Source organism: Bubalus kerabau, chromosome 3, assembly GCF_029407905.1.
Source record: "Bubalus kerabau isolate K-KA32 ecotype Philippines breed swamp buffalo chromosome 3, PCC_UOA_SB_1v2, whole genome shotgun sequence".
Taxonomy (NCBI): Eukaryota; Metazoa; Chordata; class Mammalia; order Artiodactyla; family Bovidae; genus Bubalus; species Bubalus kerabau.
In genome coordinates, this window is record NC_073626.1 from 116,222,835 (window position 1) to 116,241,879 (window position 19,045).

At 41.8% G+C, this 19,045-nt stretch overlaps 1 protein-coding gene across 1 annotated transcript in view; it reads right to left on the reverse strand.

Moving 5' to 3' along the window:
• The window catches only part of ACMSD (aminocarboxymuconate semialdehyde decarboxylase), a 61,441-nt gene extending 51,338 nt beyond the window's left edge, over window positions 1-10,103 (reverse strand). The window contains exons 1-2 of the mRNA XM_055572761.1: window positions 9,950-10,103; window positions 2,580-2,624 (exon numbers count right to left, since the gene is read on the reverse strand). Coding sequence (XP_055428736.1) covers window positions 2,580-2,624; window positions 9,950-10,006 — 102 coding nt within the window. The 5' untranslated portion in view covers window positions 10,007-10,103. The remainder of the gene's footprint in view (window positions 1-2,579; window positions 2,625-9,949) is intronic.
• Between the last annotated feature and the right edge of the window lie 8,942 nt (window positions 10,104-19,045).

The following is a 19,045-nucleotide window of genomic DNA, read 5'->3' on the forward strand; positions in this document are numbered from 1 at the left end:
TTTGTATTTGAAATGGAGGAAAGGAGAATATCACTTTGATTAGACTACTGTTATATCCAATTTTGCTGGAACTATGCAAGTGGTAGTTGTTTGAGTTTTTTTTGTTTGTTTTGTTTTTGTTTTGAGAAATGCTGTTATGTTTACCAAACTTCTCTTGACACAAAAATGAAATGAAGGCCATTCAGATCTAGTTATGAAGGGTAGAAACTGCAGCCTGGGACATGGAGTAAAAAAAAAAAAGTTACAGGCTGCTCATCCTTCACTTGGGGCTTCCTAGTAGCCTTGTCATCATCTCCACTCAGCTTATTTTCTCTTTTGGGCAGACTTGAGAGCCAGCTTAGGGCTTCCCGGGTGGCTCAGTGGTAAAGAATCCACCTGCCAATGTAGGAGATGCTGGAGACACAGGTTCAATCCCTAAGTTGAGAAGATCCCCTTGAGGAAGAAATGAAAACCCACTCCAGTATTCTTGCCTAGAAAATACCATGGACAGAGGAGACTAGTGGGCTATAGTCTATTGGGTTGCAAAGAGCTGGACACGACTTGATGACTGAGCACGAGCAGGAGGCCAGCTTAGATCACCAGCTCCCAGGCTAGGAACTGGCACTTTTCATGGGAGAAGTGCAGTCTGGTGTCTAAACTGGCACTTAGTGGGCAGTCTTTGATGAAGGTGAGAATGAGCTGCCCCATAGATTCTGATGTTTAAAAAACTCTTTAATGATTCCTCACTGCCTTCAGGATCAAGTACAAAGTCCATCCCCCAAGGCCCCGTTTGATGAGGCTTCTGCCTACCTCTCCAGCTTCTTCCTACCACCTTGCCCCCAAAACTCTTATATGCCTCTATCTGACCCCTACAGAGTACACTAGGTGACCTTTTAATGCTTTTCCTTTTTTGGCCATGCCGCATGGCATGAGGGATCTTGGTTCTCTGACCAGGGATCAAACCTGCACTCCCCATATTGGAAGTGCAGATTCTTAACCTCTGGACTGGCAGGGAAGTCCCCAGGGGACCTGTTTAAGCTATTAAGACCTTTCAAGGAAGTTGCATTGCATTGAGGCTAAAATCTGGCCTCCTTAGCATGTCCTTCAAGTCTGTCCATAATCTGGTCCCTGCTCGCCTCTTTTCCTGCCATCTCCCCTTGCACCACATCTTAGCCAAACTGCCTTCCTTCTTGTTCTTTGAACACAGCCCTTCCACACATGGCAGCCTTTTTAACTGCTATTCCCTCATCCAGGGACACTCTTCCAGGGTTTTCCTTCTCATCATCTTAAGTCTTTGCTAGCTCCCCAACCAGCCAGCCCAGACAAATCTCCCAGTCACCCCTTGTTCCAGCACTGCTTTTTATTCCATCCTCTGAAGTGATTATGTTTGTTTGCTGCCCCTAGAATTTGAGCAGGGAGCATGTCTGTCTGGTTCACCAGCATATTCCATGTGTCTAGCCTGGTGGGCCTGGCATCAAATAGGTGTCATAAAAATCAGTGAGTGAGTGAGTGGATAGAGCCAGTGGTTTTCAAGCTTGAGTGAATATCAGAGTCAACTGGAGACTTGTCAAAATACAGATTGCTGGCCCAATCCTCAGCATTCCTGATTTTGTAGGTCTGAGGTGAGGCCCAAGAATTGGCCTTTCTCCCAAGTTCCCAGGTGACACTGAACTTGCTGGTCTGCAGACCATACGTTGAGAAATGCTGATGCCAGCCCTAGCCAAGTGCATGAGTTCTGGGCTTACGGATGTTTAATATCCCCATGCCTTCGCTCCCTGTTTTTGTTTTATTTTTTCCTTTATTCCTCAGGCAAACCTTCACCTCTGCTTCCAGACTCAGGAAGAGCATCACTTCTTCCAGGAGGCCTTCTCCAAATCCTTGGTGCCCAAATCTATATCCTCCAGTACCTGGTCCTTATCTTGTCACAGTGCCTTGAATTATCCCTGGTCTTCCCATACCCCCAGTCCTTCAAGGCTAACTTAGTCATGTTTGTGCTTTGCTGGAAGCTCAGGAGGGTTCCCCCTGCCCTCCATGAGGGCATGTGATGCCTCTGAAAATGAAGTTGGCCCAGACCCCTAGTTGGCAGCTCACTGTCAGGCCTCATTATGTGCTAAATGCTTTGCCCCAAGTCTTCCTCCTCTTGCTCTTTCCTCAGACTAAACTCCACCCTTAATAACAGTGGCTTCTTCTTGGTTTTGTCTCCATGTTTAATTTCTCCACCTGCGCTCAAACCTAAACTCTTCCATGTATTTGGTCGGCCTTACTATACTGTCATAACTGTTGAGAGAGCTAGGTCACTTCCTTGAGGCAGAGTAATGCTAAAATTGGTTCCAGGGCAAAAAATAAAAAAAAAAAAAAAGAGAGAGAGAGAGAGAGATTTCTTCATGGCTTCTCCAATTTCAATTTTATCTTTCTAAATGCTGCTCTTTGAAGTTACACCCATTTTCCAAAATACTTTGGAGAAACCTCAGTGCTGCCTACTATAAAGCTCAGTTGGAGGGCAAAAGAGTTGGGGGTCCCTGGAGGACCGAGTGCAGGAAGGTCTCAGACTCAGTTTGTCCAGGGGTCTGAGGCATAGTTGTTCTTTGGGAGACACTCACCTTGCCATTGTGTTGGAGCTGCACCCAGCCTCCATAACCGAATCTCTGTGGGGAAAGGGGAGAACAATCAGACTAGAAGACCACAGCAGAGAGGACTGCAAGAAGGCGGAGTCCCTGGGCCAGAGCATCCAAGTGCCATCCTTTCAAACAACTTCCCATTTCCTTTCCCATGCCCATGACCACTTATTCCATGTTTATATTCCAATCAGGTTATTTTTTCTGGAAATTTTCAGGAAGAAAATTCTGTATCACAGAAGTGCTAGTTTTATTATTTTTTTTCCTAATGCATGTTATAGCATGTTAAAAATTTGTTTTATTTTTTATATTTTTAATTCATTTATACATATTACTTTATTTTTCTGGCCATGTGGTATGTGGGATTTTAGTTCCTCAATCAGGGATCAAACCCATGCCCCCTGCAGGAGAAGTGTGGAGTCTTAACCACTGGACCACCAGGGAAGTCCCTGCAATTTCTGGATAAGGATGAACATTAAAAAATATTTGCTTGTGTACCACCTAAAATCCTTTTCAGACCACTAGCAGTACAGGCTGGAAGGACCACTCTTTAGGAAATACCATCTTAGAACATTAACCCTGCTCTTCAAACTGTGGGATGCAATCCGTGAGTAGATCATGAAATCAATTTAGTAGTTAATAACCCAGATGTTCTGAAAACCTGAAATAGTATGTGTAACAGACACCACTGGTATCCTACCCATATTCCTTCCCTGTAGTGCTTCTGTGAACGCCAGCCCTCTTTCAAGCAAAAGCGCTCACATTTTTTGGACAAGATTTTCCCTTTTGCCATTGGAGCCAACTTTGATTAACCAACCTCTGACTTTTCACTTTCATGCATTGGAGAGGGAAATGGCAACCCACTCCAGTGTTCTTGCCTGGAGAATCCCAGGGACGGGGAAGCCTCATGGGCTGCCGTCTATAGGGTCGCACAGAGTCAGACACGACTGAAGTGACTTAGCAGCAGCAGCAGCAGCAGAGGATCAGAAAGTGAACACTTTCACTTTTCACTTTCATGCACTGGAGAAAGAAATGGCAACCCACTCCAGTGTTCTTGCCTGGAGAATCCCAGGGACGGGGGAGCCTGGTGGGCTGCCGTCTATGGGGTCGCACAGAGTCAGACACGACTGAAGTGACTTAGCAGCAGCAGCAGCAGAGGATCAGAAATACTAGGAAATTAGTGACCCCTTTCTTGCCTGTCCCCCAGATCCCTCAGTCATGACTGAGGGCATTTGTATATAAACAGCATACACTGTTTTCTCAGCCCCTTGGGCAGGGTGGCTCTGAGGTGAGGCACACATTCTACACTTTGATGGGCTATGTTGCTTTCTCTGTCTCATCTCCCCACTCTACTAGTGTTTCCTGGGATCACCTCCAAAGTAAACTAACTGCATTTAAACCCTTATCTCAAGGTCGGCTTCTTGGAAAACTCAAGCTAAGATAGTAAAACAATGGAATATAATGAAATAGAATAGAATAAAGAAGGATAGAATAGGATAGGATAGGATAGAATGCCTTCTATGCCTATTAGTTTTGGAAACTCTTATTTCCATTATGTATATGAATGTTTGTACTGAGTCACAATATGAAATATATTTTTTCTTGGGAGTCATGAATAAAAAGATCTGAAAGACTTCGCCTAAGAACATAGGTATATATGACTCATGTTAACAATAGGTTTTAAAATCTCATTCTGTGTGTTCATTCATTCATTCATTCATTTGTCAAACCCTCATGGAGTCCCACCATGACCAGCCTTTCTAGGGCAGAGAAAATAAAAAAGAAGGGAACACAGTCTTGAGAGGCCAACGCTGGGCTGGGCTGGGCAGATGACTGAAGAGCCTTATCATGTGTGAGACCTGCGGTGCCAGAGTGACACACAAGTTCCCTGGGAGCCTGGAGGAGCATGCTAACACACACCTGGGTCAGGCAGTGTCATGGGAGGGAGCCTGGAAAGGTAATCTGGGATTGGATCAGAGTATAACCTCCAGTGTTCAGTATTTCCATGCTCTAAAGCAATGGTTCTCAAAGAGTGAGGTCAGAGGGAGGGCATGGAGGCCAGAGACCATGATGTAAAGGGCTTAGTAAACAGCTCCTGTCAGCAAAAATGGGTAGAGTTAATGAACTCCACAACGACTCCTAGCTTGCTGTGGTTGGATGAGAACAGGTGACGGTAGTTTGGTTCTTATGTCATGGTGCAGGGAGGTTGTGTAGAGGGAGCCAGGGTTTGACAGATCTCTTCCTTCCTGGCTTCCATCTCACCTCCAGACTGAGAGGGGAGGTCTGGGCTTAAAGCACAGAGGCATTCGTGTGTTCCTGAGTCTGTCCCTGGATTTTTCCCCAGTAGACTTCAGATTTGGTTAATTCTCTACCAACTTTATTCTACCTGGGTAGAAGGTCTGTTCTTGAATTTTAGCTCCAAATATTCACATTAGCTCTGGAAATCTACCTGCTGCTTCCCAAGTGACGCAGGAGGACCTGGCTTAGTAGGCTATGCGTACAAGGGGCCCTGTCTACCTTGGACCCCTTGCATGCCTCCTTCCTGCAGCCAGTTTCTCCTCTGTGGTGCATGCCCACCCTCTTCATGCGTTCGGTCCCCTTGTGTTTTACTTCTCTCTTCCCCTGGATAAAGCTGCCCAGAATGTGTTGGAGGAAGGGCTGGAATGGCCTCAATCAGTTATGCTTTAGAGTAAACTTAAATACACTCTTGAACTGGAAGGTTGCCATTGAAAGCTTACTTTAATGTGAAAGAAAAGATTTTATTTCCTTCTTTCTTTCCTTGCTATTTCCCCTCCTTCCTCACTCTCTTACTTTCCTTTCATTCCCTGTGGAATGTTAACCCGTTAGTTCACAGGTGAGAGAAACATTGCATTGGGGAAGGGCAGAGAGGCAGGCAGAGGCAGAATGGAGGGGTCTTGTCACACATACAACACTCCTCTTACAAGATCCTTTTCTTTCTTGGAGCAACTTACCATCTTGAAGTCACTGTTTTCTTAGGTGTGAAATGAGGCTAACGGGAGTCTTAGTGACATAAGGTTTTATGGGAAGTAACTGAAACAATTCAGAGAAAGCTATCGACACCAGACCCGGCTTATAGAAAGGGGCTCATCGATGGTAACAGTGATAATGATGGTAACAGTGATAATGATGGTAACAGCCGTGAGGGCGGCGGGCGGCAGAGGCGGCGGCGGCGGTCACGGCAGATGTGGCGGCACTGGAGGCTATGGCGCGGCAGTGGCAATGGTTGTGGCAGTGAGTTTTTAGGAGTGGTGGCGCCAGTGATGATGATGGTGGTGGTGACAGGCAATAATGGCGGTGCGGGTGGCATGGTGGCGACAGCCTGTTCCGTTCTGAGCTTTTGAAATAAGGCACACCCTCCACTAAGGAGAGAAAGAAGGAGCCCTTTGTCACTCTGTGTTCCTCCCTTCCCTGTCTTGGAAAGCACTTGGAACACTTTGGAACACTTTATACTCCCCTTGAACTTTACAAAGGCTTAATCTACTTGGGGCAACTTTATCTGTTCCAAATCTGGGCTGCACACAATCCCCCAAGTCTCATCCTAGGTTGAAAGAGGCTAAAATTGAAATTTATGACCTTGGGAGTAGTTTTTGTCAGAGCAAATGACAAGGAGGCATTTACCATCTGAAAATGTTTGACTTTGAACAGTGTCCCATAGGCATTTATGGCCATGACAAATTAAAAAAAAATATTTAAAATTTAAGGAAATTAAGTTCTATATACAAGAGTTGTGTTTCTGAAGTGGCTAGGTATGAATCAGAGACTGATGAACTGAATGACACTTTTAATGTCTTGGGGACCTTACACTCATGAGGTGAATAATGAATTCCCAAGTGATGAAACCAGATCTCTATTTTCTCAGAGGAGACGTTTAAAAGTCAAGTTTTGTCTGGGATTTTCTCTCCTAAAAACGTTACAGTGATTGAGTGCAATTGAATCATTACTAATGAAAGCAGATGTAAATATGTAATTTTTAAATAAAGGCCCCCTTAAAATTAAAAGCGTCTTTGTAAGCCCTACTGTCAGGCAGAGAGTAGGTGGGCAGTAAAGCCTTGCTGAAGGAAAAAGCTGAAATTTTGTTACCTTCTTGTTGTTACAAATAATATCATTGTGAATCAACCCCACAAAACTTTTACACAGGTTTCTTCGGCCAGAGTGTGGTTCCTGATTCATCAGGAACAATTTAATCAAGTGCACCCTCCTGAATCTGCTCTCTCTCCACCTCGGATTCCACCCACCACCCCCGCCAAGGATCTTAACTCTAACTCTGACTACACTCATTATTAGCAAGTGAAAATGAAAAAAGTTCTCAAATCCCAGTCCTTTGTAATCATTGGTTAATCGTCAAGCCAAGCGTTGATTCTGCTTTTCTATTTCTTCACTGACTAAGGAGGTCAAGGTATTTGAAGCGTGTCTATTAATATTTAACAAGAAAAGGCAGATTTGAAAAGAGATATCAGTTCTTCCAGAGGGGCTTCATCTTCTAAAATGAAACTAGGGCTGGCTTATTTTTTTCATTCTTTATTGGAAAGCTTGAAAAAATGCTAAGAAAAGATCAGAGATTGATGCTCTGAAATAACATTTTACCTACAAGAAACTATTTGAAGACAAAGAAAAATCTTCTAGAACTGTTGAACTCTATGAACACCAAGGCATATCTGCTATTCACTCATGTCACTTTAATATTCATATAGACTGATGATATAGTTGATCATATAGACTGGAAATAGGGAGAGAGAAGGATCCCAGGATGATTTAGATGTATTGATCTCACTCTTCCCAGTTCGAAAATACAGAAACGGTTTTCTGCAAATTGTTTCATGACTAACTTGCCTACATTCCAATAGAAACGCCTACCACATAACAGATCACCTGCTGTGAGGAAGCCCTCAGTGATTTACGTGAGTGTGGGGAATTGGGAAGGGGACTGGTGTCAAGAGTGGCCTTGGAAGGGTGGGGCGCAGAGGAAGCAGGGACATCCCACCCAGCAGTAATGCAGCCCTGGACCAGCTCTCTGAGGGTGGGTGGGTGTGGATGAAGAGCTATGGAGTGGCCGCCACAGCCCCATGAAGCTCTGGGATTCTAGGCTCATTTCTGAGTCTCAGTGACCTCATCTGTCCAGCCAGGTTAATGATAGAAATCCTATCTGCAATTCACAAGATGTTATGTGAATCAAATTACATGTCTCTGTTGCTCTCTGGAAGTGTAAGAGTATTATGATTATTATTACTACCACCACCATCATCATCACATATATCAGTTATCAAAACAAGAAGAGATTCACAGAGGACAGACTTGTAGTTGCCAAGGCAGGGGGGTCGGAGGAGGTAGGGAAGGGAAGAATTGGGAGTTTGGGATTAGCAGATGTAAACTGTCATGTACAGGATGGATAAACAACAAGGTCCTACTGTATAGCTCAGGGAACTATATTCAGTATCCTGTGATAGACTATAATGGAAAAGAATATGAAAAAGCATATATATATATAACTGAGTCACTGTACTGTATAGAAGAGATTGATGTAACATTGTAAATCAACTATACTTCAGTAACTTTTTTAAAAGTGTATCAGTTATCTGCTTGCAGGCTGTGAGACTGCTAGATAAAATCCTGGTTTATGAGCATAGAATGCCCCCTCAAGAGCCAGTGGAACTTGTGTGTAGGGAGCCTACAGCGCATGCATTTGTGGTTATAGCCTCTCCATGCTCTGCATCCTGGAGCTTCCGGAGCAGTTTTGGCAGTGCCTTCAGCACCCGGCATTAGGCGGGACACCTAGATATTTGCGGCTGTTGGTGGCCAGTTCTCTGCTGAAACTGGAGGCAGTCTTCTGGTGGGAGGCAAGTCATGGGAGGTGGGGTTATGACATGGGATACTAGGTAGAAAGTTTTCTCCCCTTAGCAAAAAGGAGGTACACTTTTAGGCTACTACAATTGTTCATCACTAACATTGTGAAGTGATGTCTACACTTTAATAATAAAATATAACGAGGACAACAGCATTCAGAACAGCAAGTTCCCATGTAGGCACTTAGGCTCCTTTTGGAGGGGTTAGTTCAATCGGGTTGTTGTTTAGTCACTAAGTCATGTCCTACTCTTTTGTAACCCCATGGACTGTAGCCCTCCAGGCTCCTCTGTCCATGGGAGTTCCCAGGTGAGAATACTAGAGTGGGTTGCCATTTCCTTCTCCAGAGGATCTTCCTGACCCAGGCATTGAACCTGTATCTCCTGCATTCGCAGGCAAGTTCTTTACTGCTGAGCCCATAGGGTTGGTTCTTACCATTAACTGCAATAGGAAAACCTTTCAAAGATGATTTAGTATCACTTGCGTTTTTTGATCTACAATGTTCACTATCCATCTTACCTAAAATACCAATGGACAAAGAAACACTTAAGATGACCATTCTCCCAGGAGACAACTATGGGAAGAAAATAGTTTCTTCTGTCTGCACAATGAAACAGTGAAACCACATTTTAATTAGAGTTTGGGTTCATTCACTTTTCCTCACTTGGGATAAAAATAGATGAAACGTTATGAGTCATCTAAAAGTACTAGAGAAGTCTGAATGGGTAAAATCGGATACTTAGCCTGAGTAAAACTCAAACCAATTTTAAATTTCTTTCATGTTCTCCACTTTCTTTTTTAGTATTCATTTAGAAGTTTTTAATGGCAAAAGGAAATTGCCATCTTTTGAGAAACACAGAGAAAAGTCTTGAGAGACATTCATTGTGCAAAGGTTTTATGTCATTTCTGCTAGATTTTTTTTTTCTTTATGTTCCTACTCTCTAGTTCATAACAAGAATTTACAGCTTAGAAATCAAAAAGGAAAGGTTTTAGACAGTGTTTTAAAATAGATTAAAAAAAATTCTACAAAGCTATCATTTGGTGCTTCCAAAACTTATTTTCAACATCTTGGAAAGGAAATACATTTTAGAAGTCCTGGGAACCGATCACATTTAGTTTTTAATGCTCTCTTACTGTAACTTTAAATTCTGTAAGTGGCACCTATCTTCCTAGCAGCTGAATATGTGACTTAAATGGAAGCAAAATTGCTTGACTTATATTGTCCAGAAGTTTTAAAGAATGCTTCATTTGGGGGGAAAAGGGATTTTTAAAGAACATTTACTTTTAAAATCAAGTTTCTTTCAAAGTAAATATGAAATCAGTTTAAAAAACTAGGAAATAAGAGCTACCAAATAACTTAAAAACTTCCTAAAGCAGAGAAATTTAACATCTAATTCCCAAAAGAAGACATCATTCTGTAATAGAGGCATTGAGAAACCCTAGAAATAATTCTAGGAGAAGCTTTAGAAATAATTCAGCAAATTAATCACCATTACCTTTTTTAGGTCTGGCCATTCTCTTGGTAAAATATGAGTGTGGATGTCAATCTTCATTGCCACAGGATCAGAGGAGATGCATATAAAGAAAGAAGTTTTGATATGAAGAGGTCTTCATGAAAACCATGGATTTAATTGATTTACTTAGTCTCTTTACGGCTGCCACACCGCTCGGTATGCCTGCTTAACTGGTCTAGATCCACTGGAACTGCCTTCTTAAAGTCCACTGCTCTGTTTGTTTGTCTACTTGGCTTTGGGTCAACAACTCTTTGGTAATCAGGACTCAGGGCACAAAATTAAAAAAAAAAAACAACTACTAAAGCCTGTGAGGTCAAACATACTTACAGGCTGCTTTTGAGTACAGGAGATCTAAAACTGACTAATCTTTGTTTTTAAATATTTTAATTTTTATGAAGATATACATACTTAGAAATCAAGTATCAGAAAGCTTTTAAAGGAAACTAATAGATCCCTGACTCATCTGTTCTTATTCTTGGTTTCATTCCTTAGAAGAAACCAAGTAATGCTTTTTGCTTTTTGTACCATAGTTACCTCCAAGTCTTTAAACCATACTTAGCAATTGTCTTGTTCACAATAATCTAGGATGTTGCAAAGTTGTGAAGGAAGTTTCATCTTTACTTTTTTTTAATACTTGATTAGTCAATATTGATATATTTTTATTAACTAAAATCCATAGTTTACATTAGGGTCCAGTCCTTGAGTTGTGTATTATGTGGGGTTTTGTTTAGCTTTTTATATTTTATTGGAGTATAGCCAATATAATTTACTTTTAAATCATAGAAAGAACTTAATACTTTGTATATGTAATTTCCTTCATTGCTTTGTTTTCATTTTTTTAAAAAACTTATTTGGTCATACCTTGTAGCATGTGGGATATTAGTTTCCCAACCAGGGATTGAACCCACATCCTCTGCATTGGAAGATGGAGTCTTAACCACTGGGCCACCAGAGAAGTCCTCTTTTATTTATTCATTCATTCATTTAACAAATTTTTATTGAGAACTACTGTGTGCTGAGGATATAAGGCTGTATTAGAGTTAGAATGATACATACATTGTTATAGGTACTTGTAGAGAGTGTAAGTATTGGGAGAAATAGAGGGTTGTCAGAGCAGTTTGGGGAGGGCTTCCACTTCTCTTTCCTTGATTTGACTCTGCCAATCAAAGAGATCAAGCTCAAGGAGAAGCAGAAGTGCCAGTTTAGGAAGGAGTAGAAAAGACCATGTGTTCACTTTCAGGAAGAGAAGGCAAATCTTTCAATATGAGGATTGAAGAGATTATTAATATATTGTACTGGACATTTTTACTTCTTCACCTAAGGATGGGTTTGCAATTTAAAGTGGCTTTAGGAATTTTTATTAGCTAAAAATGAGTGGAAATGTCAAGGAGACTGCCTAGGTTTTCATCCAGAGGGAGGAGAAAGACTACCTTTACCAAGCAGTAGTCTTTCCCAAGCAGAAGGGAAAGTAAGAGATTTAAAATGTTGCATGTGCAATACATCCAGTGAGTCCTGTCAGCATACATGTAACAGAAGAACAATGCATTTTTAAAAAATTAATTAATTAATTAATTAATTTTTGGCTGCACTGGGTCTTTGTTGCTGTACCCGGGCTTTCTCTGGTTGCGGCAGGGGCTACTCTTCATTGCAATGAGGGCTATTCTTTGTTGCAATGAGCAGGCTTCTCTTGTTGTGGAGCATGGGCTTTGGGCACTCGGGCTTGGTAGTTGTGGCACATGGATTTAGTTGCTCAAGGCATGTGGGATCTTCCCAGACCAGGGATCGAACCTATATCCCCTGCACTGCAACGTGGATTCTTAACCACTGGGCCACCAGGGCTCCAGAAAAGAGCAATGCTTTTACTTCTGCTCATAAAGACAGGCAAACATTTTGACTTGAAAGGGCAGGAGGTCACAGTGTCCTCATGAACTAAAGAAAGTACTCTTTAAGTTTCTACTATAACACTAAGGAAAGCGACAGCAAAAGGAAAATTGTATAAGATCTCATCTCATATCTAGAAAATGAATTATGAGTCAGATGAGCTTTATACTGGCATTACTTTGTGGAAGAAGGCAAGAGATCCTTAAATTATTCAGTAGTTTCATTGTATAAAAATAAAATACGGCTTAGACCAAGTCTGAGTAGTTGCTTTCTCCTGGCCCTAATCTTATGGCTATAAATCAGCTCAAATATTTACCAAGGTTCAGTTCCTGACTCTACTGATTTTTACCCAGATATCACTGGGGAAAGTTACTTAGTCTCTCTGTGGATGCTTTTGAAATGTGGTGTGGGAAAAGACCCTTGAGAGCCATTGGACCACAAAGAGATCAAATCAGTCAATCCTAAAGGAAATCAACCCTGAATATACATGAGAAATACTGATGCTGAAACGGAAGCTCCAATACTTTGGCTACCTGATGCAAAGAGCTGACTCATTGGAAAAGATGCTGATGTTGGGAAAGATTGAGGGCAGGAGGAGAAGGGGGAAACAGAACATGAGATGGTTGGATGGCATCACTGACTCAGTGGACATGAGTTTGAGCAAGCTCTGGGAGATAATGAAGGACAGGGAAGCCTGGTGTGCTGCAGTCCATGGGGTTACAAAGAGTTGGACATGACTTAGTAACTGAACAACAACAAAAATAGGGATGATAGTAGAAGAACTGATTCATAAAGTTGTGTTAAGCATTAACTTGAATAACATAAAACTGTCAGCTATGAATTAGATGATGACATGTAATCCAATTATTTCTTAATCTACCATATGCAGAATGACAGGAAGTCTGATGGTGGATTATATAAGAACCCTGGGTTTATGTGATGCAGGACTGTGGGGTGGAAACACCCTCTCTGTGATGGTCCTTATTGTATTTCTCCGTGGCCAGGCCTGTGATCCACTTGAAGTTAGGCAGCTCCACTGGTAGAAAAGGACTTCTCCTGGAGGCTCCCACTCCAAATTAGAATTCTTCTTTCTTCCTGTACCTGCTCTTCTTCTTTGTGTTTCCTCTCTCAGTGGATGACACTGTCCAAACTGAATTTTTCCGTCTTTGCCTCTCTCTTTCTCTTCCCCACAATCAATAAGGCTTCAACTCCTAACCCCATGGATCTCCCAACCTTGTTCCTTCCTCTCCAGTGTCACTTTCAGGCCCTCATCGTCTCTCTCCAGGACTGTTTAATCGTCCAGTAATGGTCTCTGACTCCAGTCTTGGCCCACTGTAATCCATCCCCAGGACTCTAGGTCAGTGTGATCTCTCTAAAGTTCTATGTGATCTCATTTCCTTACAGCTGAATGTTTTCCATGGTTTCTCACTCTAAGTTCAAGTGTGCATGGGAAGCAAGGTCCCATATCTACTTTTTACCTCTGTGCTGTGCCACTGTTCTCTGTGCCCTAGGCTTAGGGAGCACTTTATGCCTCCCCAGATGGAATGCATTTCCATTTTTGTCTTTACTTATGGCTTCTCTGACTGTCACTGAACATTTAGCTTAAATATCACTCCTCTATGAAGCCTCTCCAGACTACTTCTATCCACAAATGGTAAAGGAGGACTACCCACTCCTGGGAGACTTAGTTAGTTGAGGGAGTGAGTGAGTAGAAATGACCCCAGTAAAGCTGTGGCAGATTTAAAGTTCATCTTCAAGGGTAACAGAATCCCTTTCTGCTATCTTTTACCCAGCCTCTTGCTTCTGGCACCCAGAGATGTCTTTACCTCTTTTTCTTCCTTATCAATATTTGCTATTTGAAGAGGATCTGGCTTCAGTCTTTTGCACTTGAGTTTGAATTTGTCTACATTGGGAAACTGTTGAATTAATGAATTTTTGAGAAAATATCATAGGGTCAGGGACCATGTTTGTCTTTTCTGTTATAACCTCAGTGAAAAGCAACTGAGTAGGTGATGTGATGATTAATTTTATGTGTCAGATTGGCCACAGTGCCCAGATATTTGATTGAACACTTTTTTAGAAGTTTCTTTGAAGGTTTTGTGGGTTTTGTTTCATTTTTTTTTTTCTGGATGGGATTAACATTTTTTTTTAATTTTATTTTTAAACTTTACATAATTGTATTAGTTTTGCCAAATATCAAAATGAATCCGCCACAGGTATACATGTGTTCCCCATCCCGAACCCTCCTCCCTCCTCCCTCCCCATTCCATCCCTCTGGGTCGTCCCAGTGCACCAGCCCCAAGCATCCAGTATCGTGCATCGAACCTGGACTGGCGACTCGTTTCATACATGATATTTTACATGTTTCAATGCCATTCTCCCAAATCTTCCCACCCTCTCCCTCTCTCACAGAGTCCATAAGACTGTTCTATACATCAGTGTCTCTTTTGCTGTCTCATACACAGGGTTATTGTTACCATCTTTCTAAATTCCATATATATGCGTTAGTATACTGTATTGGTGTTTTTCTTTCTGGCTTACTTCACTCTGTATAATCGGCTCCAGTTTCATCCACCTCATTAGAACTGATTCAAATGTATTCTTTTTAATGGCTGAGTAATACTCCATTGTGTATATGTACCATAGCTTTCTTATCCATTCATCTGCTGATGGACATCTAGGTTGCTTCCATGTCCTGGCTATTATAAACAGTGCTGTGATGAACATTGGGGTACACGTGTCTCTTTCCCTTCTGGTTTCCTCAGTGTGTATGCCCAGCAGTGGGATTGCTGGATCATAAGGCAGTTCTATTTCCAGTTTTTTAAGGAATCTCCATACTGTTCTCCATAGTGGCTGTACTAGTTTGCATTCCCACCAACAGTGTAAGAGGGTTTCCTTTTCTCCACACCCTCTCCAGCATTTATTACTTGTAGACTTTTGGATCGCAGCCATTCTGACTGGTGTGAAATCGTACCTCATAGTGGTTTTGATTTGCATTTCTCTGATAATGAGTGATGTTGAGCATCTTTTCATGTGTTTGTGAGCCATCTGTATGTCTTCTTTGGAGAAATGTCTATTTAGTTCTTTGGCCCATTTTTTGATTGGGTCATTTATTTTTCTGGAGTTGAGCTATAGGAGTTGCTTGTATATTTTTGAAATTAGTTGTTTGTCAGTTGCTTCATTTGCTATTATTCTCTCCCATTCTGAAGGCTGTCTTTTCACCTTGCTAATAGTTTCCTTTGATGTGCAGAAGCTTTTAAGGTTAATTAGGTCCCATTTGTCTATTTTTGCTTTTATTTCCAATATTCTGGGAGGTGGGTCATAGAGGATCCTGCTGTGATGTATGTCAGAGAGTGTTTTGCCTATGTTCTCCTCTAGGAGTTTTATAGTTTCTGGTCTTACGTTTAGATCTTTAATCCATTTTGAGTTTATTTTTGTGTATGGTGTTAGAAAGTGTTCTAGTTTCATTCTTTTACAAGTGGTTGACCAGATTTGGGATTAACATTTGAATCAATAGTCTTGAGTAAAGCAGAGTACCCTCTATAATGGGGGTGGACCCTTCCAATCATTTGAAGGCCTTAATATAAAAAGACTGACAACCCTGGATGAGGAGGAAATTCCACCAGTAGGTGGTTTTCATACTTGAACTGCAGCACCTACCCTTTATTGGCTCTCTAACCTATTGGCCTACTCTGCAGATTTTGGATTTGCTAGCCTCCACAATTACGTCAAGTTAATTCCTTAAAATAAATCTCTCTCTGTATATACATACACACACATCTTGGTTCTGTTTCCTTGGAGAAACCTCAAAAAATACAGTGTTTTATAGGTGTTTCATTAAATATTTGATTAACTAATTCATCATTAATTAAATACACATGAATAGGTAGATGTATTTTTCTGGAACATTACTGTCTGAGCTTCACGTTATAAGTATGAACTGTTATGCGAAAGGTTTCAGCCTTTATTCAATGGCATGCAGCAACAGGTGTCATTCCCAGTATTTCTGTGAATTCTCTGGCACTTTTTATTTTTGGAAAATGAAGGTATTCAAGGGTAAAAACAGAAGCCAACTCTTGGATTTTGAGCTTTTTCTTTAAATTAAAGCATAGTTAATTTAAAATGTTGTGTTAACTTCTGCTCTACAGCAAAGTGATTCAGATATGCATATATATATATATATATTCTTTTTATAAACATTCTTTTCCATTATGGTTTATCATCGGATATTGATTATGGTTCTCTGTGCTATACAGTAGGACTTTGTTGTTTATCCTATGTAGAAGCTTACATCTGTTAACCCCAATCTCCCACCCTGTCCTTCCCCCAACCCTCTCCTCCTTGGCAACCACCAGTCTGTTCTTGATGTATGTGATTTTGAGTTTTAAAAACTTCGGTGGTTGACTTTTCAATGGTTGACTTTGAACCATAGACTTAGGAGGATCTGGAGTTGAGATGAAATTTTCACCCATCTCTGATTTAATAAAGACCTCCTCCCTGAGAAATAAAGACCTCCCAGAGCAGGCAAAGGGGAATCAGAGAAGGAGAAGGAAGTGTGTTGATACTGTGGGTCCTGAGGAGATCATCCCTTTGCCCTGCCTCCCATGGCCAAGCCTGGGAGTGGGATAGGAGGAGAAATCTCAGATTGGTTGTGAGATCTTGATCTGGTAGGACAGGGGATTCCCAGGCATTGCTTGGGAAGGCAGCAAGAAAATGTGATAGAATGTTGTAGCTGAGCAGAGAAGGCGTTATATACGTAAGCAGAGTGCCCAAGGCTCAGTAAGGCAAGAGAGCTGCAGAATGAACCAAAAAGGAGGGTGGAAGTAGCTGAAAGCAAGCCAGTCTTGAAGGGGCCTTGGGGGAAGAAGGTGATGAGTCAGCAGGCGCCTGTGTGTGCTGACGATGGAACATGTTTCAATATACATCAGCATGAACAGTGACCCAAATGAAATACCACTGAAACTGAGTTCCCCTGCTGAGTTTATAATTAACCTCTCTATTCAAAACTTTACTCTCCTGCTTATCCTGTTCCTGTTCCCTTCAGGACTGAAGAGTATCAAAGAGAAGGGGAGCCTGAAACCTAGTAGGACCCTGTGGGTCACTCCCCGCTACAAAAGCCCCTTTGTGTCCCCTGTTTCTTGTAGAAAAAGACCTCAGCTTCCTAGGCCTCCCCTGAGTTCCAAAGAGTCATTGGGATCACTCTTCATGCTCGTGTATATTGATACATGTTCCTTCCATTATCAGAGCACACAGGTGCCTGCTGATCACAAACACATAGAACCCAGACTGGTTGGAACCAGAAAGTGACTAAAACACTTTAATGATTAAACATCACCCTGTCACCTCACCACCAATCAATCAGAAGAAAGTCAACCCTGATCCTTAATTTTGCTCTTAACAACTCTTCGCTGGGACTTCCCTGGTAGTCCAGTGGTTAGGACTCCCATGTTTCCATTGCAGGGGCACAGATTTGGTCCCTGGTCGGGGAACTAAGATCCTGCATGCCACACAGTGTGGCTGACAGCAGATTCTTCCCTGAAAGCCTTCAGGGAGTTCGGGTCTTTTCAGTATTAGCTGCCCATTTTCTTTGCTTGGTGCCCTACAATAAACTCTGTACTTTCCTTTGCCCCAACCCAGTGTCAGTACATTGGCTCTTCTGCCTGGCAAGTTTGGTTTGGTAATACCTCTTCAGCCTGCTAATGCCTTGGGCTACAAAAGAGAGTAAGGAGAGTCTGGGGTAATGGTTTACAGCATGGACTATAGCATAGAAGACACAAACTTTATTTCCTTGAGTAGATCACTTAATTTTCTATGTACTCATCTCCCCATATTTAAATAGAGAATAATAAAACCTACCTTGGGTCGTTGTAAGATTAAAATGAGTTAAGACATGGAAAGCATATAAAACAATGCCTACAGACTTTCCTGATGGTCCAGTGGCTAAGACATCACACTTTCAATGCAGGAGACACAGGTTTGATCCCTGACCAGGAAGATCCTACATGCTTTGGAGCAACTAAGCCTGTGCACCACAATTATTGAGTCTGTGCTCTAGAGCCCAGGAGCCACAACTACTGAGCCCATGCACCCTAGAGCCCGTGCTCACAAGAGAAGCCACTGCAGTGAGAAGCCCATGCACCACAATGAAGAGTAGCCCCCCTCGCCACAACTAGAGAAAACCCCACTCAGCAATAAAGACTGAGCACAGCCAAATAAATTATATAATATAAATATATATATATATATATAAAAGATCCAACTTGCTGCATGGCATGGCCAAAATTTTTTTTAAAAAATAAAATGAAAATGCAAGTCTCTTTTAAAAAATAAAATAATAAAAGAAAATAATGCCTAGCATAGATAAAGTGAAAGTGAAAGTGAAAGTGAAGTCACTCAGTCATGTCCGAATCTTTGCAACCCCATGGACTGTAGCCTACCAGGCTCCTCTGTCCATGGGATTTTCCAGGCAAGAGTACTGGAGTGGGTTGCCATTTCCTTCTCCATAGCATAGATAAGTGGTATATAATTGTTAGTTGTCATTTATCATATTATTGTCATCACATAAGCCCTTCAGAATTTAGACAAAACCTCAAGGAAAATGTGTGGATAAGAGAAAACCTGAAATAACTTTGATTAAGTTTCTGCCATCTGATGGCATTAGGATTTGTATTAACAACTGAGAGAGATTATAGAAAAGTAGAGAAACTTACATTTTGCATACATTTATATGATGACACATGAAATTTTTGCAAGTTCTCCTCAGAATTCCAGGTGTTACATGTGAAGGGAGGTTTTTGGGTGCAAGATGGGGTTGATAATCCCTTGATTTATAGGCCATATTATCAATGGATGCAAGCTTCCCTGGTGGCTCAGCGGTAAACCTGCCTGGAATGCAGGAGATGCAGCAGGAGACAGGGGTTTAATCCCTGGGTCAGGAAGATCCCCTGGTGAAGGAAATGTCAACCCACTCCAGTATTCTTGCCTGGGAAATCCCATGGACAGAGGAGTCTGGTGGGCCACAGTCCATGGGGTCACAAAGAGTCAGACAAAACTTAGTGACTGAGCACATCAGCCACCTGAGGAGGCCTGGAGCAATGGAGATCAAAGTTTAGGAGGAAGTTTAGCTCAGGAGGACAGGAAGAAATAAAGACCAGAGTACAGGTAGAGGGTTAGCTTTGAAGAGGGGGAATCCCTTCT